This window comes from Ptychodera flava, chromosome 21, assembly GCF_041260155.1.
Source record: "Ptychodera flava strain L36383 chromosome 21, AS_Pfla_20210202, whole genome shotgun sequence".
Lineage (NCBI taxonomy): Eukaryota > Metazoa > Hemichordata > Enteropneusta > Ptychoderidae > Ptychodera > Ptychodera flava.
Window position 1 is genome coordinate 27977651 of NC_091948.1, and position 27421 is coordinate 28005071.

The following is a 27421-nucleotide window of genomic DNA, read 5'->3' on the forward strand; positions in this document are numbered from 1 at the left end:
TGGTTAAGTTTGTAAGTTGCTCCAGATGTGGATATACCAGCTGTTCTGGAAGAAAACAATGTTTACTTTTCCCTATAGGGTTTCTGAGTTAATGATTGCATGTTGAAATCTCTCCATGTATCTGGTGCATGGGCAAAATGTAAATATTGGTTGCATGTTATGTATTTCAGTCTATGTCAAATATTGTAAATGAAAAATCAAGAACAGTTTGCTGTGTGCTTGTAAAAGATAACATGTATGTCAATTAAATTATATAAAATAATTAAATATTAAATATTAAATTAAATTATGTCAATTAAATATTAAAACTGCCTTGCAGTTTGATTGTCTTAAAAATTATCACAGAAGTAGAAAATGAAAAGAAACTAATCAATTGCTGTAACATATTCACCCTCAGTGTCTGTAGGCCTATACTTAACTATTTTATCATTACATTCAGCTTTTTGTTATATCTTTATCACTCTCCATGGGCCAAGGCACACTTGGGGTCAATGTCATCACTCTGTGCAGTCTGTGAATGTCAGTCTGTCTGTATTTAGGCCCATGTTTCATACAATTGGTGGTTTGTTTTGATAACTATATTTGGTATATAGGGATAACCTAGCAATACAATTTTTTTGACAAAATGTGACATGACTTTGGTGACCTTTGACCTCAAATATACATATTTGTCCATAACTCAGTAACCACAAGTGCTACACCCTTCATGTATAGTATGATGGGACACCTTATGATGCCACATATTGTACCTCATTAATTATGTGCGTATCTAATTTTGAGCAAGCCAATAGAGCCAGAGGTCTGATTTTGATATATAGGGATAACTATAGGAGAGAATTTTTTTTGACAAATGTAATGTGACCTTGGTGACCTTTGACCTCAAATATACATATTTGTCCATAACTCAGTAACCACAAGTGCTACACCCTTCATATCTGGTATGATTGGACACCTTATGATGCCACATATTGTAGCTCATTAATTATGCACATATCTCATTCTGAGCAAGCCAATAGAGCTGGATGTCTGATTTTTGGTATATAGGGATAACTATAGGAGAGAAATTTTTTGACCAAATGTCATGTGACCTTGATGACCTTTTACCTAAAATATATGTTTATGTCAATAAATAAGTAACTACAAGTGCTATGTCCTTTGTATTTAGTAGGATGGGAGACCTTATGACAACACATGCTTTACCTCATTAATTTTGCACACATCTACCGTACTCGTCCCGAGTATAAGCCCCCGGTTCAGCAACACTAAACAGCGGTAAAACTAGGGGAGGGGCTTATACTCGAGCAACCCCATGTTATCTGGCATGGACGCTTAATTTATGCTAATTTTATGCACGATTTTTTTCAACACCACTCGATCTTTCTATCGCTTTCAAAATCGACTTACACATCCAAAGAAATTGATTGTACAATCTCTGAATACAGAAGTGACATTTTGGTGAAATTTCAGCGTCGAAAAAAAACTCAAACTTGAAACAAAGACGTCATGTATGCTGCTGATCAACAGTAATGTGAACAGGCATGCATTGCCCACACGGAAAGGCAACTCAATATTCCAATATCAAACTGTCTACACCTTGTGAAAACAACAACATAGCAGTGAAAATTGTAATAGTCACCAGGAAAAGTCTTCACAAATGAAAGGATAATTGCTTCAAACAAAAGAAGCTGCATGTTTCAAGCATGAAAACATCGTGGCCGTGAATGAAAATAAACAATGGCGGACGTGAGTGAGACTATTCTATTTAGGCGACGGGGGTGAGTAGGGTCAGAGAATCAAGATAGTACTGGAAAAATGTGTCATTTTCCTTACGATATTGTCAAGGGAACTCCAGTTTCCCATTGTTTTAACATCTTTTAATGGTTTCTTTATTATCTAAAATTAATTTTACCAAGTTAAATGACCAAATATACTCTCCTAACCTTTCTGTATTTGAGTTACACTAGGGTAGGGGCTTATACACGGATGTAATGCATTTTCTAAAATCCTCTAAAATCAGTAGGGGGGCTTATACACGAGCAGGGGCTTATACTCGGACGAGTACGGTAATTCTGGGCAAGTGAATAGAGCTAGAGGTCTGATTTTTTGGCATATAGGGATTAATTAGCAATATAATTTTTTTTTCAAAATGTCATGTAACCTCAATGACCTTTGACCTTGATTATACATATATATGCATATCTCAGTAACCACAAGTTCTATACCCTCCAATTTTGATAGGATATTAGACCTTAAGATGTCACATCTTGTACCTCATTTATTATGCGCATATGTATTTCTTGGCTGGCCAATACTGCTAGAGGTCTGATCTTTTTTCCCGATTTAGAACCATAACTTAGACATGCCTCATGTGTTTCAAATTGGGAACAACGACATAGACCTATGTGCCCATAGATCTCAACATATACACTCCAGTGATACTTCTAATGAACACATTCCCCGCCCCATCAAGACTAATACTCCTATTACAAGTGGGGACTGTCATTGTCAATGACTTGTTTAGTTAATGGTTGTATCACAGTATACAATATTTCTAATTCTGTATTTTTTCCATTTTATATTCTGAATAAATACATTAAACATATTTCACTGTCTCCAGTACATTACATTTAAGTATTTTCACTTCATGCACTTTATCCCTTTCACACATGTTCAAATATCTGACCAGAGAACAAACACTAAATAGTCCAGGATGGGAGCTACAGTGTCATTGACGCTATTTTTACTCTTTCTTTGATAAGATAATGGCCGGAAGTTTCATTGAGGAAAGTTTGAGCAAAAGTTTAAGTCTTTCACTTTCGAGGGGCACATTACCTTAATACAGAAACTTCTGTACCATTTCAAAGAATTCTGGATAAACACAAGGGACTCATCTCTAGCAAATACTATCAAAATATTAATCACAACTGAACCAGACTTTTCTGAAGCTTACAGGCATTCTTAATTTCATTGTATGAAATATGTGATATTTCGGTGTTTCAGAAATTTTCAAACATTTATTTTGAAATCTGCTAGTATATGTAGGTACGAGTTTTTTGAATATTTAATGTAAAATACCTGGTTATTCTGCAGTTTAAGATAATGTGAACAAATTTGCTCATATATGTCATTTATCATCTGCCAATGGTAGCAAAATAAGCAATTATTTTTTTTAATCTAAAATCTTCAATGTTTCTCACACAATCCTTATGTAGATCTTCATCCGTAAAGTAATAAGCCAATATAGCATAGGTCAAACAGCAACGGTGGTAACTTATTCAACACAACATGGAATCTGACTACATCTAATATTGTTTTTGTATCAGCTTTTGCAGCAAAGATGTACAATTACCCCAGTCTCAAGGCATAAAATGTGTCCTAGTGTCTTACATGTAGGTTGATCAAGTTTGATATAGAGTTGCATCATGTGGAGCAATGGTGCTACAAGTAGTCAATCTCCACACAGAGATTGGAATGCAGTGTGGCAGTAGTGCGGCATGGATAATTCTAACCAAGCTAGAGGGTCTTCGAGTCGTTGACAGCGCGCCCCCACCAATCTCTGCTTCAGGCAAATTTAAATATTCCAAACTGGACTTCTTTCAGTCCTGTGCGTGCCCAACTGGCTCAATAAACGTGGCAAACATCTCAGATGTTGATAGGAGCTACAGCTAGAGATCGCACTTTCCGTACACCGGTAAAAATAATCATGTACATTATACACTCGTAAAAATAATACATATTCTGCTAAAACTTTGTCAATCCCATCTGCAAAGCTGACAGCCATAGGGGCATACATTTTGAATCAAAGATTCACATCTAGAGCAAGGTCTATGTTTAGCAAGTGTTCACGGAATCGACGACTGATATTGAAACCGGTGTATTCTTCATTTATCTATATTTTTGGTTCAAAGTATTATATGTAAAAAAGACAGAAAACGTATATCATTGAAAACACTCACTACCCAAAAAGTGGGTGAAAACCGTCGCCTGTGGTAGAGATTAGTGTGGCTACTGCTGAGACTCCCTAGCTAGGTAATAATTACCCACACCGCACTACAGTCTCAGTACGGAGATTGACATGTAGTGTTTGGTGTAGGGTATTGTGTATCATATACATGTAGGCCAATGTTGCTACATGTAGCCTTTGATACAGGGTGATATGCATCGTGTGGGCCAATGATGCTACATGTAGTGTTACATATAGGATGATGTGCATTTTATGGAGCAATATTTCTACATATAGTGTTAGATGCAGGGTGATATGCATTTTATTGGACAATATTTCTACATATAGTGTTACATATAGGGTGATGTGCATTTTATGGGGCAATATTTCTACATATGTAGTGTTAGATATAGAAAGCGTTAGATAGAGGGTGATGTGCATTTTATGGGACAATATTTCTACATATAGTGTTAGATATACATGTAGGGTGATGTGCATTTTACAGGACAATATGTCTTCATATAGTGTTAGATGTAGGGTGATGTGCATTTTACAGGACAATATTTCTTCTTATAGTGTTTGATATACGGTGATGTCCATTTTATGGGGCAATGATGCTACATACTGGTATAGTGTTAGATATGGGGTGATGTGCATTTTATAGGGCAATAATTCTACATATAGTGCTATAAATATAGTGTGATGTGCATTTTATGGGGTATTATTTCTACATGTAGTTTTTGATATAGGGTGATGTGCATCATACATGTACATGTATGGGGCAATGATGCTCATCTACCATGTTTGATAATAGGTAATGCTCACCATATGGGGTAATTATTCAACTGTGTTCAATATGCCAGTTGGGTGATATGCATCATGTGGGGGCAAAGAAGCCACATACACACCATGTTTGATACAGGGTGATGGGCATCATAAGGGCCAATGATGCAACCATGTTACATATTAGTGTAGAGTGATAGTGATGCTACACTTAGGGTATAATGATTATGCTGAATTTAGCATTATGTAGCTACACTGTATGGTTCCATCAGCTAATAATGGACAAAATGTACCCTGTTGTGCAAGGTAATGAATTGGTATGTGTCAAAATATATGTACACGAAAGAACCAAAGAACATATGATATGTGTTTCAATCCAAGCATGTCCTGTTCTATTAGTGGTTGGTGACAAACATGTTATCACTATTATTTTCTAGTTTTGTCAATATCAGGGCATTTATCAACTCTTACAATATACATGTAAGTATTAGATCATGTACCAGTGAAAGTATACATAACTCATTGGTGGGGGTATATTCTTCCTTTACAGTGGAATTTGAGCCAGTAGCAGAAATGAGTACAGTCCATCACATGCTTCTCTATGGTTGTGAAGAACCAGCTCAGTATTCACAGAGTTGGTAAGTCTTTAGTTTCATCTAAACATCACACAGTGGCTGTGTGTTGCAACATTAGTTGTCTAAGGCCAGTGACACTTAAAATTCAGTGACCGATTACATCAGGTAACCAGACACAGATCAGTGTCCTGAATTCTTTACAGATTCGGTGCAAGCATAGAATTCATTGAGTGGTCACACTGCGTTACCTTACCTTACCGCACAGTCTCATGAGTATACCGTAGCTCACTCACGAAGGCACCTTGATGAAAACAAAAATCAAGCTATAGCACTGATCGCAAATGACGTCATGTTTTTCTCTCATTAATATGCATAAATAAATATTTGTGTGCATTTTCCTCATAAACAACAAAAATAAAACCTGCTAGCGTTACAATGGTTACTAAAAGTCACACTAGTTTGTGGTATTTTATGGCTCAAAGTACAAGATGCAACATAAGCCACGCATGCAATGACAAAGTTTGTCCAAATTTTAGGCAGCGTTGTCCAAAAGTCGCATGCGTGCAGCTATATTTAGTAACAAACCTGAAATCGCCATCAACGCTATTATCATATGACAGTATTTTCAAGATTGTATTTCATCTCACATCTGAGGGTGTTGTGGATCGTTAACGCTGAATGCATACTTTTAGAAAGTCTTTTTAGATGATGTTGGACATGTTAATAATGGAAATGTAGAGTCAGTCAGAATCAGCCCAATTTTATTTCAACAGTAGTCATTATTGGAAAACAACGTCCCTGTTTTTTGTCGATAGTGCATCAAAGTTATGCTTAGAGGGCCAGTAGCTGTCACTTTTGATGATTTTTCACTATTTTTTTTTTAGTGCCAAAGTACAATTTCTTGTTTTACTCCCCAAAGTATGTTGAGATGCACAGTATTCATCCTGTAGACTCGGCCTACATGTGAAAACTGCTGTGTCATTGTTGACAAATGAATTTTGACCTGGACAAGAATTGGAATGTAAACAATAACAGTGCTTTTATATATACAAATATACAAGCTGAATTGTAGGTGTTTCAACATATTTTGGGGAGCAGAACAACAATATTCAATTGCCGTACAAACAAAAATTGTGAAAAAAATCAAAAGTTGCAACTACTGTATGGTTCCATCAGCTAATAACAGACAATTTCACAACACTCCTTCTTCTGTTGTTCATCTTCAGGCCGTGTGAACAGAGCACATGCCGTGGGGGGTCCAAAATTCTGTATGCGTGGGCTAGGAATGCTCCAAACCTTAATCTTCCAGAAGATGTTGGATTCAAAGTCGGTGGAAATAGTCATTCTAAATATTTAGTACTCCAGGTACATTACAACAATGTAGATAGCTTCCGAGGTAAGTTTGATTGCCCACTTAAGATTTATTGTTGTTGTTTCATTTACACTGGCATTGATACTATTACCACAGCTGTCTTGTCTGAACATTGTTTGAGTATATAATACAGTCTTGACATTTCAACTACAGAACAATTGCTATGCCTGACATGAGCAAAGCTGCGTAAATAGGATCAAGAAATCTATATCTTGTAGATTCTTATTACATAGCCGTGGGTAGAAAACTAATATCACCAAGTGAAAATAATTACACATATTATTCCCTAACATGTTTCTTCGTTCAGTATAGGAAATTACAAGTGACATGATGACATTGTCACCACAAGTTGAATACGATTGGTGACATACTCAGTCCGTGTCTAGTATTTTCCAAGCTGAACAGAGAAATATAATAGTGAATATTATACTTATCACATGCACAAGCCAAGAATTTGGTATTATTTTGCTAGATAAATTGAGTTTCCTTGGAACAATTCTGTGTTTAAAATTTTGAACTTCTTTTTCCATGATATCAATACGTTGCCAGCAAGTTGTCAATCATTTCCAAGTGTCAGTCACAATAAGTAATCGTGCTCGTCCAGTAAATGTCGCACAATTGCTTGGTCTACAGTCATACCTCCAACATATATACATAACTTTAAATATAGGATAGGCCCAGAAATTCACGTCACCAAAAGTTGAACAGTTTTTCAAGAATAAAAATCAGTCTCAATGTCACAGGCATTGTAATGTATGGTTGCCAATTATGGCTAGCCCGAGAAGATTCAGATCAAACGCAAGTCGCAATGCTTTGGAACCCAAGTTAACTGTACACATCCAGTAATACAATACAACCAGCGGCTAGTTGTTTTAAAAGAATTTTATGCATTTCATTTGAGAATACAGGCATTACACCCTATGTGTAAAACAATCAGAGGATAAATCCTGTCTTTTTTTGTTGGAGAGCACAAACTTGGCTTGTACATGTGATAATCAGTAATATAATTAAGTTTGCCTCATAGAGACCGAGGTTTCCCCAAAGGGGGTAAATTATTAATACATGATGTTAAAGGGTCTATGGTTCTCACATTTGTAGTTGAGCTGATGAGGTGTTCATTTTCGTTTCTACTTTGGTTGCCTGTCACTACAACAAGGCAGTTCACTTGGTATGTAGTGCAGTGCATGATAGTCAAGTGAATTACAAAGGAGTGAACCTCCAGGCATATAACAAGCTGCCATAAACTGAAATTATGTTTTCTACGTATGTGAACAATATGGTGACTGACAAATTTCCTCAAGCTATTGCTGTTGCTCTTCATGAATCACTATTTCAGCATTTCATCTTAATTTTCATTGACAGCTGGTGATACAGACTACTCAGGTATACAGCTACACATGACGTACCAGCCGTAAGTAGCCACAATTCTTCAAGTGTTTATGCAAAGACCCCATTATCAAATTTCAAAATCACCCCACAAGGCCTGACAACATTTTATTTCAGCTGTCATAAGTACCAGGATTAATTAATGTTGTAATTTTCCATCAGATTCAAACTTGCAACAACAAATCATAGTACAATAAAATGTAGGTGCGTACTAAGAGTAAAAACACTGAATATTTTTAGCCTTCCTGAAATCCATCCAAGTTGTCACTGAACACATGAGGTTTGTCATCTCACCTCAAAACACTTGTAGCACATTTTAATATATTTGTCAAAAATATTGATATGTTAAACATTGTGACAAAACCCCATGGTGAGACTGTGCAAGTATGCTGTACTAGGGGTATTTGCATGAGGGTTTGGTGATGCATTCAGCGGCTATCCCCTTACTTGCTAGATGCTTGTGTTAGGAAAGTAGAATATATGGCAATCCTGAGTGTAAATCACGGCAGGAGAGATCAATACAATAGCTACTCATTTGTAATTTACAGGGCCTATGCTAAAATCATGATAAACAGAAATATAAGCAACAAAGAAACACAGTTGAACTATAGTTTGTGTAAGAGCTGGAGCTGGAGCCTGTTTGAGCTGGCGTGATTGTTAGGGAAAGATATAGGGAACAACACTGAGGTCTAAATAGATCAAAACTTTCAGAAATGGGATCTCTTTTTGATACAAATATACAGTAGGCCTTGCCACAGCTATAAACGTCTTTGAAATCGTCCATGCCAATAGTTGTTTCTCTTGCAAAGTAGTGTAGCTTTTAGATGACTATTTTCACTGTGTTTAAACGGATACTGTGGCAGTTGTTTACAAACAATAGTAGTCTAGGTTATAAGTGCTCATTAACATAATGATATGTCATGTTTTTCCCATGTTTTGGTTTATTACACCATAGTGCAAATACCGATGATACAAACCCGCCCCAATGCCGGTCAACTGTGATATATATGTAATAAATTAAATGTAATTTACTACTAACATTTAATACGTTTTGATTTTGCCATACCAATTCTGCTACACAAACTATACAACTTCCAACAGAGCGTCAGAGAAGCAATAATTTGCCAAACCAGGTTGAAAATGTTAATCTCAAATTTTGACATGCACACATATTTTTCATTTCAAAACAATAATAGGGATTAAAATATTATACCCATTGAAGTATACATATGGTGTGTGCTTTCCATACGGACTTCACCGGTGGAACAATCACAACAGCTATATGCTGTCAAACTATAGCTCTCAAAATAGAGTATTACAGATCTTATTGAATGAGCAACCATATTGCATGCAAATACCGTCAAAAAGAGACCCATGCTTGTTACCAGATGAATGATTATTATACTTTCTCCTATGAAGCCTCTGTATGTCCTCATTTCCACTGTTTTCAACCCCTTCCACAATGTGTACCAGCGTTACATATCCACAAGTATAAAACATATGTGATAAATCAAAACACCATTAATAGATCATTTTGGGAAGTACATACAGCCACAGTAACATCAAATTTCTGTTTATTTCAAATTTAGCCAAAGCTATTTTGTAATTAATACACAAACAAACACCGCAATTCTTTCTTGTGAATATTTCTCTCTTCATGTAGTAGGTGTATTTGATAAACTCAGAGGAATAAAAGTCTTTATCAATGTACTATATGTCTGCAAAATACCAAGAATACATAAAGTAGATTCACATACTCTTGTACATGCTGGGAAAAGTTTCAATGTATTGCTCATGTTGATGTTTGTAGTCATATTTGTCTCTCTGATTTCCACAGGCAGCCGTACATTGCAGGAATTTATCTGTTAGTGTCAATGAACATCAACATTCAACCAGGTCAAGAACGTAAGTTTTTTAACACAGTTGTAGAAGTGTCGTACTTTTGAAGCAGCTGACTTCAAAGTCTGTTGTAACTGAGAAAAGAGAGTGTCTAGAAATTTGACTTTTTTCAGTCATAGCAACTTCTTCAAGTGTCATTGAATTTTTTCAAGTTTTCCAGGATTAAAACTGGATCAAAATAAAAATCTCATGCAACAAACAAGATCACCACAATGAGAAAAAACACTCCGGATACAGAATGAAGAAATTAAAAAAAAACAGAAGAGTGAATAGGGCAATACTGCAATCTAGAAGTCACAACTGAAAAATTGTTTATTTTTCATGCACTAATGAACAAATGCATCAATGTTATAAACACAATAGGTTGTTTGTAAATGATGTCATTATTCTCATCTAAATGCAAAAGTAAATATTTCTCTGCATTTTTAGACTACATTTTTGGAAATAATGCATGCAAAAATGACGAAAATATCACTTAGGTGGCAACTGCTAGTGTTACAATGAATACTATCACTTGTTCCAATTTTGCCACAGGACCATGGAAACAGAAAATCTAACCAATCACAGATTTAAGTGGGTGGCCGCTTTGTGAAAACAGCTCCCTCACATGGGCATTTTGAATACCAAGGAACGCCCCTTTGACCATATATGGGCATATTTAGATTACAGCTGACTGTATCCCTTTAATAGCTCATACTACTGATTGCAACAACAGCCCAAGCATAGAACAGTGACAAAAAGTGTCTGTGTTTCAAGTAGCAATATCTGATGTCCTGCGCATGAAGCTGTTACTGCAAACAGTGCAATAGAAACTGTCTTCAAGGAACTTTTATTATGATGACATTCTGCTGTCAATGAAAACTTTTCCTTGTTTGCAGAAATTCACACGGATATTGTATGTCCATATGAAGATAGAGCCAGGATACATGCATTTGCATACCGTACACACACACATAGTCATGGTAAAGTGGTCAGTGGCTATAGAATTCGTAACGGTGAATGGTCACTGCTTGGTAAAGCCAATCCTCAATGGCCTCAGGTAGGATCATCAACTCGGATTGTGTAGGGGTATGCAAATCCTGAAGGGTGACAAATGGACCAAAATTCTGTTACAGTCTAACAGTTTAAATAAAGTGATAACAATATCCCTGTTTTGGTACATAGATTTATTATCTGCCAAATGTGGAAATATGATTTCATGTTGGTAATAAACTACTTTGATATTGTTTGTATTCAAGAAAGTTGACTTTCTATGCCACACAATGTTGCTTTAGAAAGTTAAACTATAGGTACATGCATTTCAGATCTGATGTGCATGATGGTTGGATGATGAATCACAGGTCAAAATGTATTCTTCAAAAGGAAAGCACACTATTTTCATTAAATATTCACAGCAAAGATTTAAAATTTGTAATATGTTGTTAACAAACACAGTGTTAAATTTTCATGAAAGTAAATACAAAACATATTTAAGAATGAATGTTTATTGAAAGCATTCCATTGCCTCCAAAAGTTATGAAATAAAACCCTGATAATTTATATTAAAGTGGGCAATCTAGATTGAATCTTGAAATGAATTTGGCAGGTGATAGTAACATTACATACTAGAACTACATTCACATCACATAGTGCATGCTGCCTCTGAGTTGACTATGGTTTTAAAGGAAGCATTGTTAAAGCTGTAGGTCAACCCTGGGCTGCCCAATTTGTTGGGTCTAAGGGATGGTTCAGAGTTGACGTAAATTTGTGACTGAGCCAAAATTGCGCATGTGAACAGTTTTGGTCGGCCTGGGGCCCAGTTGACACCATAACAGTTGGCCTTGAGCGAGGTTGATATAGTGACTAAGAAGCTGCATGGAAATTCAAATACAATGTTATTTAATGCAGACCAATATTTTTCTTATCCTATCTCAATCATGTGCCAGGCCCAAAGGCGGCCCTGGGCCTGAGTGTGAACCTAGCAATTGACAGAATTGTTTATCTTGATTTGAAGGCTTTCTACCCAATGGATGGAATCAACGAGATAAGACATGGAGATACACTAGCTGCTAGATGTACATTTTCTGGTAAAGGTTTAGACCATAACGTGCATGTTGGGTGAGTTTGTATTATCCACTCTCTCTAAAAATTCATTTTTTATGTTCACCGCGTTGGTGTGGTTCAGTCCTATCATTTCCAGTGGTAAGGTTGACTTCTAAATAGGGAAACTGGGGTGAAACCATTCTTTTACTGATCATATTCCTATTTATAAGATTTACCAAAAAACTCCATCTCTCGTTTCACATTCTTCATCGGTAAACTTTTTCCAGACACAATATGGGTTTAAATTTCCTGTGTAAGGTTGAAGTGCCACATAATCATAGGTGTAAATTGAAATATAGGTGAGTTACAGTTAAATCTTGATGACAGTGACTGACAAACTGACTTTTTCCAACTTTTCAATGTGTCTTGCAGAGCCACCAGTCATGATGAGATGTGTAATTTTTACATCATGTACTACATGGATGCCAATGATGATGATATACATCAGGCGTGTAGCAAAAACGGTAACCATGTGCAGTTTCCAGCTGATTCTGATATTCCACCTTTCCCAAATAAGTACATTCAAGATGAAATCGAACAGTATTACCATGAAGATGACGAGCATGATGGAAATGAAGATTATCCGTACATGGATTATTACACTGCTTACTTTGATGACGATGAAAAGTCATCAGAAAAATCGGAAACTGTCTCGGAAGCTCCACAGAATCGAAACAAAATGACCGGACCTGATGAACATGACAGTAACGATAACAAAGATGAGGATGTTGGTGATGAAGATAGTCATCATGACAAGGAGAATGGGGAAAAAACCAAAGCTGAAACCATCACATCGACACCAACACAACCAGCAAAGATGACAGGTAAAACGTTTTAATGTTTAGAGTCACAGCAATATGGTTGCTCAAACCTGAGATGAATGCCACAGTTAAGCTCATGAATGCATTTTTGAAGACTGTATTCAGTATATTCATCTCGTTTCTATTTTCCTCTTAAGGTAAACCTGCCATATCTGACTATATTTCAAATTGACTAGACTCTTTAGTTTCACAATAAACAAATTCAACATACCAGGTACATGTACCTAGAGTGACCAAATCCACAGTCTGCACTGCTTGTTTACCATTACAAGTTATTTTTCCTCAGCAAATATCATCCTCTATGATTCACCTAAAGTAACTGCCAGCATTTCTTATATTTCATCAAGACCTTTCACCAAGACTTTCAGCAGTTTGTGTTTGAAGGTCCTAGCCTTAAAGATAGCTATAGTATATGACAGTGGTTTCACACATGATGTGCTGTTGCATGATAAATCATACATCAAAGTATGTTAAACATATGCCATGTGTTTTCAAAGAATGTAGTATTGTCACAAGAGCCACTGCTTTTATTGTAATATTGTTAATTCTGCTGTAATGCATACAGGGCAACATGTCAACATGTGGTGAGTTTCTCAATGTTGCACTAAAATGTCATCAATATAGAATACGTTCAAGAGTATGCCGATATGTATACATGTAGCTTCAAAAAATGAATTTAAGAATATGAAAAGATTTGTTTTGGTTTGTTTACAGGTAGTTTTCATGAAGTTGAACACTGGCTATCAGAAGATATTGAGTTGGGACAGGTGGCTAGTGTTGACACTGACAAAAATGGAGATGTAGTCATCTTTCACAGGGCTCATTCAAGCTGGGATACCAGGTAGGGTTGATTTCGCAGGATACAGAGCGCAAGAAAGGTAACTTGTGGGATAGTCATCACATGTTAGAAATAAAAGTGGCATGCATCACTTTTTGGGGTCTTTTGTGATCCAGAGTTTGTGATATCTATCTATCTGTCTGATTGTTTGACCGTCTATTGTTCACAGTTTTACTTCAAGTGTTTACAAATTCAGAGTATGGAATGATATCTTTTGTAGATCATGAATACCAACATCTTGTTACAAGACACAAACTTCAATTCAATGATATGGCTTGTAAAAAGGTTAACAAATTATATTGAGTACTTGGTCAATAACCAGACTTAATTCCAGCTTGACTTGGTCAGAATGATAAAAAGCTGTTTTTTTTGCAGTCTCAGATGATGCATAGTTCAATGAATTTCATTATAAATATATTTCTTTACGATGAATATGTACTGTGAAGTACACTGTCTTTTTGTGACAATTTTATACATTAAATTTTGATATTTTGATGCTCACTTGACACTGTCACACTGATTCATAATAATCTGGATATAGTCCTCAAAACACATGCCACGTGCCACTACTCTGTACCATTCCACGTGCTTACTGCTTCTGGAACATATCTGCACTCCCTAGCTCAGAGTGCAAAAGAGGCAACAACAAATATTTAATTTTTCGAATTTGAAATTCGTTTGGCCATCAAAACGCAAACGTCTCTTAAAACTTCATTATTTCTTTTATTGATTTCATGAGATCTGTGCACAAGAGCAAGGTCAAATATTGTGTTTAAAAAATTTTAAGTATGCTCAGGTTTTCTAGAGCAGATTTAAAGATGTTCAGTAATTATGTCTCAGACATTTCTTCACAGCCATTAGTCAGACAAAGTAATGAATACAAATATTCAATAGATATTTATCAAATAGGTCAAGGATACTGCTAAATTATATGGTACACTATAATTGACTCTGTCACGCTCTTTAACATTTAAGACATATTGTTGTCAACACGTTCAGCCAGTGTGTCTTTTGTAGGGTGATTTTATACACTTAAAGTTGCTTCTTGTATTTGCAGCTCTTTTGATGCATCCAACCATTATAGGAAGGCTGACACAGACCCAATTGATGTGGATGTTATTGTCACAGTTGACAAGGATACTGGTAAAGTCAAATATCAGTGGGGAAAAGGCTTGTTCTATTTGCCACATGGTTTGACTATTGACAGCAATGGTAATATTTGGGTGACAGATGTCGCTCTCCATCAAGTTTTCAAGTTTCCACCTGGTGGCAGTGACTCACCGCTAATCCTCTTAGGAACAAAGTTTGAACCAGGACAGGACAACGACCATTTCTGCAAACCATCGGATGTTGCCGTGGAAACTGGCACTGGAGATTTCTTTGTTTCCGATGGATACTGCAACAGTCGGATTGTGAAATACTCATCAACAGGGAAGAGGATGTTTGAGTGGGGAGAGCCAAATATTCATTCTCAAAAAGGTGAGAGATACATGCCACTAGAAAAAGAATGATTTTATCGATAATGAATGGAAATAGTGCATTTCCTGCCAACCTAATCAGTTACCAACATGTAAGACATTATCTGAATATATTGAAAGCTATAATTTGTTTGAACATGAATACAGTGTTTTCACATTATCATTATATGTATTTAGCTTTTAAGGTAGGGTAAATCTCTTACTGTAAATCATCATACTGGCCATATACCATCATGATTTGACTCAGTCTGTGCCAATCTTACGCTTGTCTTTCTGAGAAAATAGGTAACAGAAGAAAATTCAATGACATGGTCCTCTTTAGCTTTGCAGCAACAATGTGTTGCCCAGTAAAATTGTTCTGATTATACCGTAGTGTCTGAAAACTCTGACCAAGTTACAGCAATATGACATGATGGTTTATGCCAGACTAAAAGGTTGAATGGACATTACATGTATTTCCTACATGGGGGTGTACAACAGAGCAAGATGAAGTGGACATTGCAAGCTTGGCACAACCTGTAGACAGTAGATTCTGAAGTGAGATATGCTGACTTGTAATTAAGTTAGAAGACACATCAGGGACAGTTATACTGACTATCAAATTTTGACAACACTCTTCTGATTTTGTGTTGGCTTACGTGGGCTCATTTTAAAGCTCTTGGTGTTAATAAACTTGTCATTGTCTTATCTTTCCAAAAATTGAATTTTTACTCTTTAATAATAGGTAGCACACTGATGGTAGTCAATTTGAAATATCTATAACTTTAGGGTAATTTGTTTCCATTGTACCAAATTTGCACTGTTAACCCCCAATTTTTATTTTGAGAGAGAATGGTTGAAAGTTTCCCCATAGGAAACTGACAGCAAAAATGTAAGTTTTTCATTTCAGGGTTCATCCTACCATTAAAGTAGATGCTTAAACAGCTTGTTAGCCAATAATGGGAAGAATTGTTCGATGACCATATATGAACAATCTTCCACAACATTTTATCAATGACCATAGAAACGTTTTTATCTTGAACAAGGGAAGCAGTTGCAGCCTGATGACCTTGTAAAATCTGAATAAACACCTTGATACTGACAATAGAACTGCTTAAAAATTTCAGTGATATAAGAGATACTTGAAATTTCAATTTAAAACTTCTGCTCCTGTACTTTGTACACATGTGCATATTTTATACATTCAGTGAAAAGCATTGTCATCTAAATTCACAAAAAGAAGTCAGTGATACTGATAGAAATTACATACCATTCGCTTGATTTTGAATTGTTCCAGGAAATGGCCTTCCACCACCGGGACATTTCAACTTACCCCATGCAGTGACTTTGGTCGAAGATAAACAGCAAATCTGTGTGGCAGATCGGGAAAATGGCCGCGTTCAGTGTTTCAAAACTGAAGACGGTACCTTTGTTAAGCAGTATCATCCAGCAGAGTTTGGTGGACGAGTGTTTGGTGTGGATTACAATCCAGCAAATGGTAAGTGTGATGGCTCTTCTGTATTTTAGCTATCACTAGAAAATTGAACATGTTTCTCATTCTGCTGGTTATTCATTCAAACTTTACATGACAGTTTATGTTTTTAGGAGAATGTGTTGTATCGTTTGGGTGTCAAATTTACTAATCATAACTTATCGAGGTACCAGTGTTAGCTAGTTGGGCATTCAGTACCAGTATGTAAGCATTTGAGGCAGCAGAGAAGGCTATTTTAGGAACCATTTTACAGGGATGTGAAGCAGCATTTTTGTCCTCAAATAATTTCCTGAATCCTATATGTAATGTTCTTACCCACTACAATTCAAATTGTCCTTGTTGTCATAAGCATGTTGTTTACCATATGTGAAAATATAAACATGATAATTTTAATGTAATGCAACAATTGTCATTTTCATATGTTGTTTCTAACTCTGCTATTAGACTGTGTAGAACACAATTTCATCGTATGGTTCATAATTTTATATATCAGAGGGATAGTGATGAGTTTCAGAAAATAATTTTCACCAGGCTAGGGGGACAATTGACAACAGGATGAAACCTTAATGGCCATATGTGTGAAGGACTCCCCTGCAATGTCCTTGACTGTAAATTTAATTGAAATTGTGCATGCGGTATCTATATCTGCTGAAGGCCCTAATTTCCTGTGAATTTTGTGTGTTATTAAATACTGTAAAGAAAGTAAATTGCTTAATTTGGGGTTAAATATTTCCTGTCACCCTATCCTTTTCTGTAACCTGAAATGTTTCAGATTGTGAATTTTTTATTTATGAGTGCAAGTGAAAAGATGATGTCAATAAAGTGCTCTTTAAAATTTTTAAGCCATTATAATTATCTAAAATGGTGAAGTATTCCTTGTGTAATATGTAGAAATGGTACCAGTATGTGCTACCATTATGAAATGGTACCGGTATGTGCTACCATTATGAAATGGTACCAGGTATGTGCTACCATTATGAAACGGTACCGGTATGTGCTAACATTATGAAATGGTACCGGTATGTGCTAACATTATGAAATGGTACCGGTATGTGCTAACATTATGAAATGGTACCGGTATGTGCTACCATTATGAAATGGTACCAGTATGTGCTACCATTATGAAATGGTACCGGTATGTGCCAGCATTATGAAATGGTACCGGTATGTGCTACCATTATGAAATGGTACTGTATGTGCTACCATTATGAAATGGTACCTGTTATGTGCTACCATTATGAAACGGTACCGGTATGTGCTAACATTATGAAATGGTACCGGTATGTGCTAACATTATGAAATGGTACCGGTATGTGCTAACATTATGAAATGGTACCGGTATGTGCTACCATTATGAAATGGTACCGGTATGTGCTACCATTATGAAATGGTACCGGTATGTGCTACCATTATGAAATGGTACCGGTATGTGCTACCATTATGAAATGGTACCGGTATGTGCTACCATTATGAAATGGTACCGGTATGTGCTACCATTATGACATGGTACCGGTATGTGCTACCATTATGTTCTCAATAACTTATGACACGTCTGCACCAGCACTTAATTAAATATACCTTCAGCTTTCCTCATGTAGAATTTTAATTTGTGATCAGATTTTTATGACTTTTTTGTTTCTTATATCTTCAGGTGGTTCGCTCTATGTTGTCAATGGTCAGATTGAAAAACCAGGCACCAATGTACCACAGTCTATTGTAATGCATTATGACTCTGGAGAAATCGTGGACACATGGCATCCTACTCAGGTAATAAATAATGTTGTGTGCTTGTTGTTTTCTGAAGCCAGAACCCTCCCTGGGCAGATAATGATACATTATTACATGGTGTTGATAAAAGGTCATCGTTACTTGAAAATGTTTAGAAATACCACCTCTTGCTCTGGCTCTGTACATTTTAAGTCTGAAGCACAGAATTTTGATTTGTTTTGTCTGGTGAACTGGAGACTTGATATATCAACTATCATGACTGATGTTCATGGTGGGCACATTTTGTTTGCTTCACTAACAAGATTTGCATGATTTTACAGAACACCACAAATTGAATCTTTCTCTTTTGTATCTTGCATAGTAAGAGCTCTAATGTTACAACTGTACAGTTGTGTTATGCTGAATTCAAATTTTTAGTTAAATATTTTATCGAATGATAGAATTACTGCCTATAATTTACAGATTTGAAATAAAAAATATCACACCAATAGGGCTGTTCACAGTTACGTCACTGTTCTCTCATTAATATGCAAAAATAAATATTTGTCCACATTTTTAGATTTTGCTTTTGAAAATTACGCATGCAAAAACGACAAAAACACATCTTAGTACGCGACTGCCAGTGTAACAATGAATACTAAAAGGCATATTCACGACTCAGAGTACAAGCTGCAAAAATGGCCATATATGCAACATTGATTAAATTTGTCCGCATTTCAAGCTGCGTGTCCGATGTCGCGCGCATACAGCTATATTTAGTAACAAACCTATAACCTTGAACAGCGCTATTGTATCATAATGTAGGAAAGTAAAATTATCCGAATAAAGAACAAGAACACTTTGAATTTACCATTTTGGTTGAAAGTCAACTGCACTCATACTCTGAATTTGTTCTTTCTGATATTACAAATGAGGATTATCTTTTCACAGGGATTCAACAGACCTCATGGCTTAGCTGTGTCTGCTGACAATATGGCAGTCTATGTGTGTGAGTTAGATCCACATAGAGTTTGGAAGTTTCAGAAAGGTAAGACTTAAAAATACCATTTGTACATGGCATACATTGCTTTGGTTTTGACCATTTCACTTCATATATGCACTTGCTATCGCTCGTGCATATATGTCGTGAACTGGTCAAAATCTTGTGGGATACCGTCGCTGAGTGTGCTATGTTGCTTAAATGTGTACTTTGATGGGCAAGACAGCACTGTACTGAACTGTACAATATTGTACTGTCACATTTTGTAATAATAAAAAGTTTAAATAGAAACACGGTTTAATTTTCATATGTAACAAGACAATGAATAATTAATAATAAATATAACTAGATATTTCTTAGATTATACATTATGTGAAAATACAGTCTGCCGGTTGTTTACTTCATGTCAATTCTTGTTTCGTTATGAGAAATATATATTTGGTGCTGTAGACTTCACATTTTGGACATATGAACAAAAAGTACAAGTCATCTTCTATACATTATTACAGTACCTTTCAGTATTTTGGTTTTTGGAATAGCATGTCTCTGTTTTTCTGCTGCCAGGTCAGTAATGATGAAATCGAATGGGAAAGGTCAGCTTAGGGACGGACCATTAGATCTTGGGAGGGGGGTGGTCAAAAACAGAAGAAAAAAAATTTTCAGAGCAGAAAGTTAGGAAAAAAAAAATCTTCAAACTAGTTTGCAAAATAAAAAAAAAATAAATAAGAAGACAAAGGCGTAAAAAAAAATCTGCAAAAGTCTTTAAAATTTTGAATTTTTTTTAGATTTTACCGACAGTAAGCAACTTTCTGTATTTTTAATACATCCTCCCGGCACATTTTTAATTTTAATTTATACATTTAGAGTGACTGTATCCCTTATACTGGAAGTTGTGATTATCTTATCTTTTCAGGACTTTTGTATTCTGATCACTTGGAAATTATGAAATTATAGAGCCTGTTTTCTACTTGTTTCCTGCGTACAAACAAGCAGGTACACTAGGTAAAACATTGAAACTATGGTATGGTTGTCAAGACTGAAAGTTGTATTTGCCTTTTAAGATCAAGGTAAACAGATGCAGACCACATCAGTTTCATTTTTTTCACAGCATTTTATTACAATGATGAATGCAAGAATGGGTGAACAAGTAGAAACACGTCAATAATGATAAAACAACATATCAAGTCATTATGTATTATTTTGCTTTTAAAAAGGTATTTTCAATTCTTTTTTCTCAAAAAACAGCCTCAAATAACAACAGCAACACATGTTTTAACATTCAACAATACACTACGTAGAATGCCATCTATCCAACAAATCCCAACACAAAAACTCATAAAAGGGTTGAACTTTGAAAGTTTCTCGATAGCAAATACTGAATAAATCTGCATGGTTAATCGTTTTTGTGTAGCAAATTTCAAAGAAATTGGACAAGCCCTTTCAGAGAATACAGATTTTTTGACCATGAATGGCATAAATTGCCCAAAAAGACAAATATTGAAATTTCAACACATCTATACACATCCAATCAATTTGGACATGCTGCTACAGAGAAATAGATGTTTGATCAAAAAAGGGCAACAATTGCTCTAAAAACACAAATATGCAAATTTCACTATATTATTTAGCTTATTTTAGCTTCTCAGCTTGTCAAAATCAATTGTAAATCATGAGATATGCATGATGTTTGGTGGAGTGAATGTAGGCATTTCACCACGCAGTAGAAAGGGAAGCCAGGAAACCAAAATAGTCAATTTTCAAAACTATACGAAGCTACTGAGGAGCAAGAAAACCATGTTTCAGAGGAAGATGTGTAATCCGAAAAAAATGCTCCCAAAGTGCCACCAAATAACACCATTTTTATCTCTATTTTTCAAAAGCTCCAACAGCAGGAGGGGGACACCCCCTCCTGACCTCCCCCCACAAAAATACTCCCCAAGTGCCACCAAATAACACCATTTTAATCTCTATTTTTCAAAAGCTCCAACGGCAGGAGGAGGACACCCCCTCCTGACCACCCCCTTAAAAAATACTCCCCAAGTGCCACCAAATAACACCATTTTAATCTCTATTTTTCAAAAGCTCCAACGGCAGGAGGGGGACACCCCTCCTGACCTCCCCCCGCAAAAATACTCCCCAAGTGCCACCAAATAACACCATTTTAATCTCTATTTTTCAAAAGCTCCAACAGCAGCAGGGGGACACCCCTCTCCTGACCTCTTCCCAGTGACCGCTTGCGTGGCCGCTTGTGGTGCTTGGCACCACATGTTTGCCCTCTTTATCTTCAGACAGCGACGAACGAAAAAAAAAATTATAAATCTGAAAATTTACTCTGAAAAAAAAAATTTGCACAGCTAATCTCAATTGGAAAAAAAAAATTCAGAAATTTACAATAGTAAAAAAAAATTTTCACAATTTCATTGTGACCACCCCCCCCTCCCAAGGTCTAATGGTCCATCCCTTAGTTTCTTTATACAGTGTTAAAATGAAACACGAGCAAACTCAGATTTGACATTTTCAGGTTAAAATTTCTCATTGATTAGTGATTTATTCATTTCTTTGCAGATGAAAAGAATTCTAGCAAGCAAGGACAAGCTTTTGGTGATGAAATTGGAAGTGTTAAAGAAAAAATGGATGATTCTTTGCATGTCGAAGATAAATCACAGATGATACCAACACTGCTGATTCTAATGCTGCTTGCTATTCCAATTGTTCTCATGGCGGTCGCTATCGTCATCCTGAGACTACGTGCACAGGGTAAACTCAGAGTTCAAAGTCTGAAGGGATTTTTCAATGGCTACAGGTCAACAAGTCACGAGGTCAACCTGGGGTCGTTCTTCAACCGCCATAAAGGTTTTAGCAAAGTGAACACGGAAGACAGTGACCAGGATGAGAACAATTTCAGCGAAGACTCAGACATGGATGAATTCACTGCTATGAATGTCAATAGTAATTCACAAAATCTTTAGAACTACTGCATCTGACTATCAATGCCGATCATGGTCGATATTCTAAAATATGAAAGTGCATGATGTAAAAATTTCAAAAATACACGGGGCAAAATATATGCAGAAAAGCATCAACTGTAAATATACATATATGATAATTTTTCAAGTATCGAGTGATGACGGTCTCCTACGAGTTCAAAATATCAGGATCAACGGTTACTTACAACAGTAACCATGCCTACTAACATGACTGTAGAAGCCGATCATCATAGTCTGCATGGCAAACAGGAAACAGGAAAACAAGGCAAAAAGTGAAAGGTTTCATAGTACGTTGTTCATGAATTTCTTAGATGCATTAAAAAGTATCTCAAAATTTTATTTTAAGCTTTGAAGTATGTGATTGGTAATTTGCCGAAAATTAAAGACAAACCATATTTTAAGAGGTTTACAGAGAATGTATACATACAGTACATGAAATGTACACATGTATTTTATTGCTGCATTTCATTGCAAATGCAGTATTTTTAGAGTGTAAATATTGTTTGCTATGACGTGTTAGCCAAAATCATGATTTGCTGTGCTATAAAGGTTAACATCAACACTCGGTTAAATATGCTGTCGGTATCATGCATTAATAATTTTCTTTATTCAAACATTAACATGCACAAAAAGTAAGAGATAGCAGGAAATGGATATTCAACTCACACACACACGGAAAGAATAGTCAAACAAAGAGTGTATAACTATCAAATGTACATGAAAGTTGTTCAGAAAGACTATATCTGCAATTAGGTAGTAAAATTGATTCATGGCTGGGGTATATTTCACCGTTAAAAAAGTCTACGCATGCAAAAATGAAAATCTATATAAAGAAAATAACAACTGTAGTGAGTGTACAAAATAAGTTAGGCATGAATATATCCCTTACGATGTGTTTTGTCTTGTTTATTTATTAATGTATAGTTTTATAGTTTTTTACCAAATGTATGTTGTAATAACATTGTGTCCGTTTATTTTTACAAGGTCATGTTTACTGTGTATGCATATTATGAGAAGCTTGCGTTTTAGAATTGTTTTTAACTTTTGAAGGAGAACTGAAATACGGCATTGCTCTTCAGGATGCTTTCAATATCATCATGTTCTTGTTTTGAAGCAGAGAGATGGCGTGTACACTGAAAGTAATGTCAAAACACTGTATCAGCCCTTCCCAGACCAAAACAAGCTGCCAACTCAATCTAAAGTTTGTCACACTACTTTCGTGGATATGGGCAGTGGTTTCTAAATTTTCTACAAACATGATAAGAATTATTTGATATTTTTGATATTTTGGTTCATGATTAAAGGTTACAAAAGGCTAAACATGTAGTTTTTTTTTCTGAATCACACAAAGTCTTTAGATGGATATTTAGATGGATAGGGTGATCATCACTTAAGGTGTTCCATGACAAACGTAAAATAGTTTTTTTGTAGACTTTTTCACCCAAAGCAACTATCCAATTATTAAAAAGTAGTAAGTTCTTATCATGTTTGCAGTGTCAATACTTGTCAAAGCCAGACTGTGGAGTGTAGTATTATTCTACATACTTGTAAGTGTATGAACCAGATGCAAGTGCATTGGATGACATTACTCAGGTGTGTGTTTAATCATCATTCATGGTACAATCTCTCTGCCTCACTATATTCATCAATATGGTAAATTATGGATCAACTTCTCAAACCAGTTACAGTAGTGTGATGAGGCTTGATAAAGTTCATCTTTTGCTCTATGGTAGGGATGAATGTAAAAGTCTTGGAACATAAGCAAGTAGAGAGCCAATAACTATACATGTGTACATTTAGAATAATCATCTGTTCATTGCAGTATGACAAGGTGCCTACAGTGATGGTTATCATCCCTGGTTCTTGCATTATGAGCTTGCTGATATTGTCTGTTTATATGAATTTAGTCCTTTATTCTCTTTTGAAAATTTTGTCCAGCTAATGAATTTATGTTCAAATAAAGCTGATAACAAACCTGCCCCTTTAAAAGTCTATTTTAGACTCCTCAGTGACACATGCTCCTTGCAGTGTTTTGTAAGGAAATGAATTGATAAGTGTTACTAATGTCGTCATCAGCGTATCGATGCAGTCATATTTTAACAGTGAAAATGCCACTGAATTCCAAAAGACAATAGCAGGAACACAATGCTGTCTCATGTCACAAAATCCAGTCATTGCCTCAACTGTAGGCACAATCCATGTTGGAGAATACAAGCAGGATGCCAGTTGCATCTTGGTCTGGTATAATTTGTCTTCTTTATTCATTAATGTGTTGAATCTTGTCTACCATTTGAATTTGTAAAACCAGGTATTGTTTCCCATGGCAACTAACATATCAATGAGATTTAAGTGCATTTGTGTCACATGATCATAGATAATAGTCAAAGTCATGTCAATGCCAGCACTTTTGAAATTAAAATGTTTATGTGGAGTTGTATTTCTAGCTTTAGACTGTCCTTAAATCTGAAATCCTTGAGTGTATTCATTGAAATAACAGTACTTAATTTTATGTATCAGTGTTTTTTGAGGGTACCTTTACTGCAGGCATGTCTATTAAAGTGTATTTGGCAAATTAAGATTCCACAAGTATGCAGCACACAAGCTACTGACTAAGTGATTGTTTGGTCACGTGACGTGGGATTTAACCACCTAGGTGAATGATAAAAAATAAATTATTAATACTAATGAATATATTTAAATAATAATCTGATCATGTATCAGTTTCAACAGACTGCAGTTAGGCCAAAGTAATTAAATTCTTTGTTTTACGTCCCCACCTGCTTAGGTTTTTGAGGTTTTCATGAAAAACACACACAGCGTATATGAATAGGAAATTTTAGGACATAATTGCATAGCTTTTCTGAACTAAAATTTTGTAACAATTTTTTATTTGCTGCAATCAAATAACATTGTGTTAATTTTCTTGTGTGTGTTTTAGAACCGCTTAGACGCGTACCTGTTCCCATTTAGAGTGGACGCGAAACAAAGAATTTAATTACTTTGGCCTTATCAGCTTTACAAGGCAAAGTTCTGACCTTAGACGCTGTGATTCAAGTGTGGTAACTAAATGAAAAATAATCCCTTGTGGAAATATGAAGGTTAGCATGCAATGTTATTAGATGATCAACTGTAATGCAATATTGACACACACAAAGCATATGGTGGTGTTCATGAAATTCAGCCCACTCAGCACCTAGCTTTCATCATATTGATTCCATTGATTCATGAAGTGAAATTCCTTGTTTGTGTGTTAATTAACATTTGCTGTGACTATTACCATAGACAGTGGTCTCGCTTCTACTGTCTGTGCCATTACATGTGCTGTTTGTTCAGTCTAATATTCAAACAAGACATGATGTAGGTGTTGAGGAACAACTTTAATTGATGTATGCTGTTTGAAGTGTCTATTTAGTGAGCAGAAGCAGTCCCTTCACTTGTAATCTTGCTAAAGAGACAGTTAAGAGTACATAAATTGTTTTTTCTGGAAAAAAGCACCGCTTGGTTACCCAGCATTACATTGTGTTCAAAAATATTATTAGGCCTTGAAAAGTATATGTCATTCTCAATTCACTGTCATTTACCAAGATAATGTTTCCAAATTAGCTGTAGATAGCAAATGTGTACAGGATGTTTCCGCTTGTGTTTTTAACTTCACTGTATATCAGTACACACAGATGCAAATATTCGCCATGGGGAAAAGTTATTTTTATAGCAGTGAAAGTTGTGTGAAAATAAGAATTATAATATTTGTGTCATACCTCTATGTAAGTGATAAACTGTGTCATTCTACAAGTTGACGCTTTTATTTTTTTCGATAACCATATATCATTCTAGTTTGTCATAGCAGTTTTTGTCATATAATTTGTTTGATGACATAGTACGCTCTTGCTATAGATAATTCTGCGCTATCTAGTCTATTCACAAGGTTTCCACTGGACAGAAGAGTGTCCAAGGTCTTTATCACTGCCTCCTGCTTGTAGGATTAAATCTGACGTAGTGGGCTCTTCAAGTTGATCACTGTTATAAGAATTTTCAACAGTACAGTACTGTACTGCCTTTTATTTTTTTCAGTCAAAGTTAGTATTTGGCTTTGTTTTTAGAATTGACACTTGTTTGTACTTTACATTTAATGTTGTACTAGTTTCTGAAGTGATATAAAATATTGTCCAAGTGGTCCTAGCCACAACATCTGCAAACATTGTCATCTTTTATGCAATGTTTAACATGATAATGTTGACTGATTCATGTGTGTTTTAATCAAGCTTATGTGGCAAGTCTCAAAACTTAAATACCCGACGACCAATGAGATTCTTAACCTGTGTGTGGCTGTATCAAATAGTGTTCATTTCATAGCTTCTAGATTTCTTTAAATTATAAGAAAATAAATATATATATCTATACCCCACCTTGAATTGCATCAGCGATTTCTTTGCATTATTTACTAGTAGAAAGTTAGACTGTGTTGCACTAAATTTTGCAGAAAGAGGACTTCCAAGAGGAAACTTTATTATCAGTGATAGGTTACAGTACAGTACAGTACAATATCTTGTAAATAATGAAAATGTTTATGTTTATTTTGGGAAAGCATGCATTACAATTTCTTGTTCAGCCTATGAGAAACTTGACTGCACATCATGTAGCTTGTGATGCGATGCGGTGGGGGTAGGGGTTCCCCGTATCATATTCCTTCCCTCTCGCTGGCTTTTCTTCTACGTTCACCTGAGTGTCAGCATTTTGACATGATTCCTGCAAGTTTTCTAATCTGCTACACTCCATGCCGTGAATATTTGTAAATTGAAATTTAACAATATTAACTTGCCGGTGGACACACAATGAATCACATTTTAGCAAGGACAAGATGGTAAAAAAAAATTAATTTTCATGAAAGTTTAAAATACAGACGTCTGCACAGCAGTACACCAGCAAAGAATTAGAATATTTTGGAAATCACAAAATATGTCTGAGGTACATTGATCTATTTTTATGGTTTGAAGGTATCACTTTAGTTTTCAAAAGGAAGTGAATGAACACAACTTTGAAAAATGTGTGCAATTATCATTCTGTGCAGTTTATTTTCTG

The 27421-nt window shown here is 35.6% G+C and overlaps 1 protein-coding gene across 2 annotated transcripts in view; it reads left to right on the forward strand.

Moving 5' to 3' along the window:
* Positions 1-26747, forward strand: part of LOC139121903 (peptidyl-glycine alpha-amidating monooxygenase B-like) — a 44509-nt gene extending 17762 nt beyond the window's left edge. Inside the window, exons 4-17 of one of the 2 annotated variants that reach the window (XR_011549362.1) lie at positions 5277-5364; positions 6528-6697; positions 8036-8084; positions 9897-9964; positions 10837-10997; positions 11952-12055; positions 12413-12864; positions 13576-13702; positions 14757-15178; positions 16454-16654; positions 18300-18415; positions 19307-19403; positions 21921-22891; positions 23096-23153. Coding sequence is in view for 1 of the 2 variants with exons in the window: in XM_070687194.1 (XP_070543295.1) it covers positions 5277-5364; positions 6528-6697; positions 8036-8084; positions 9897-9964; positions 10837-10997; positions 11952-12055; positions 12413-12864; positions 13576-13702; positions 14757-15178; positions 16454-16654; positions 18300-18415; positions 19307-19403; positions 21921-22324 (2459 nt within the window). In the remaining variant the exon portion in view is untranslated. Of the gene's footprint in view, positions 1-5276; positions 5365-6527; positions 6698-8035; positions 8085-9896; positions 9965-10836; positions 10998-11951; positions 12056-12412; positions 12865-13575; positions 13703-14756; positions 15179-16453; positions 16655-18299; positions 18416-19306; positions 19404-21920 lie in introns of both variants that reach the window. The other variant, XM_070687194.1, reaches the window with a different exon arrangement.
* Positions 26748-27421: the final 674 nt, after the last annotated feature.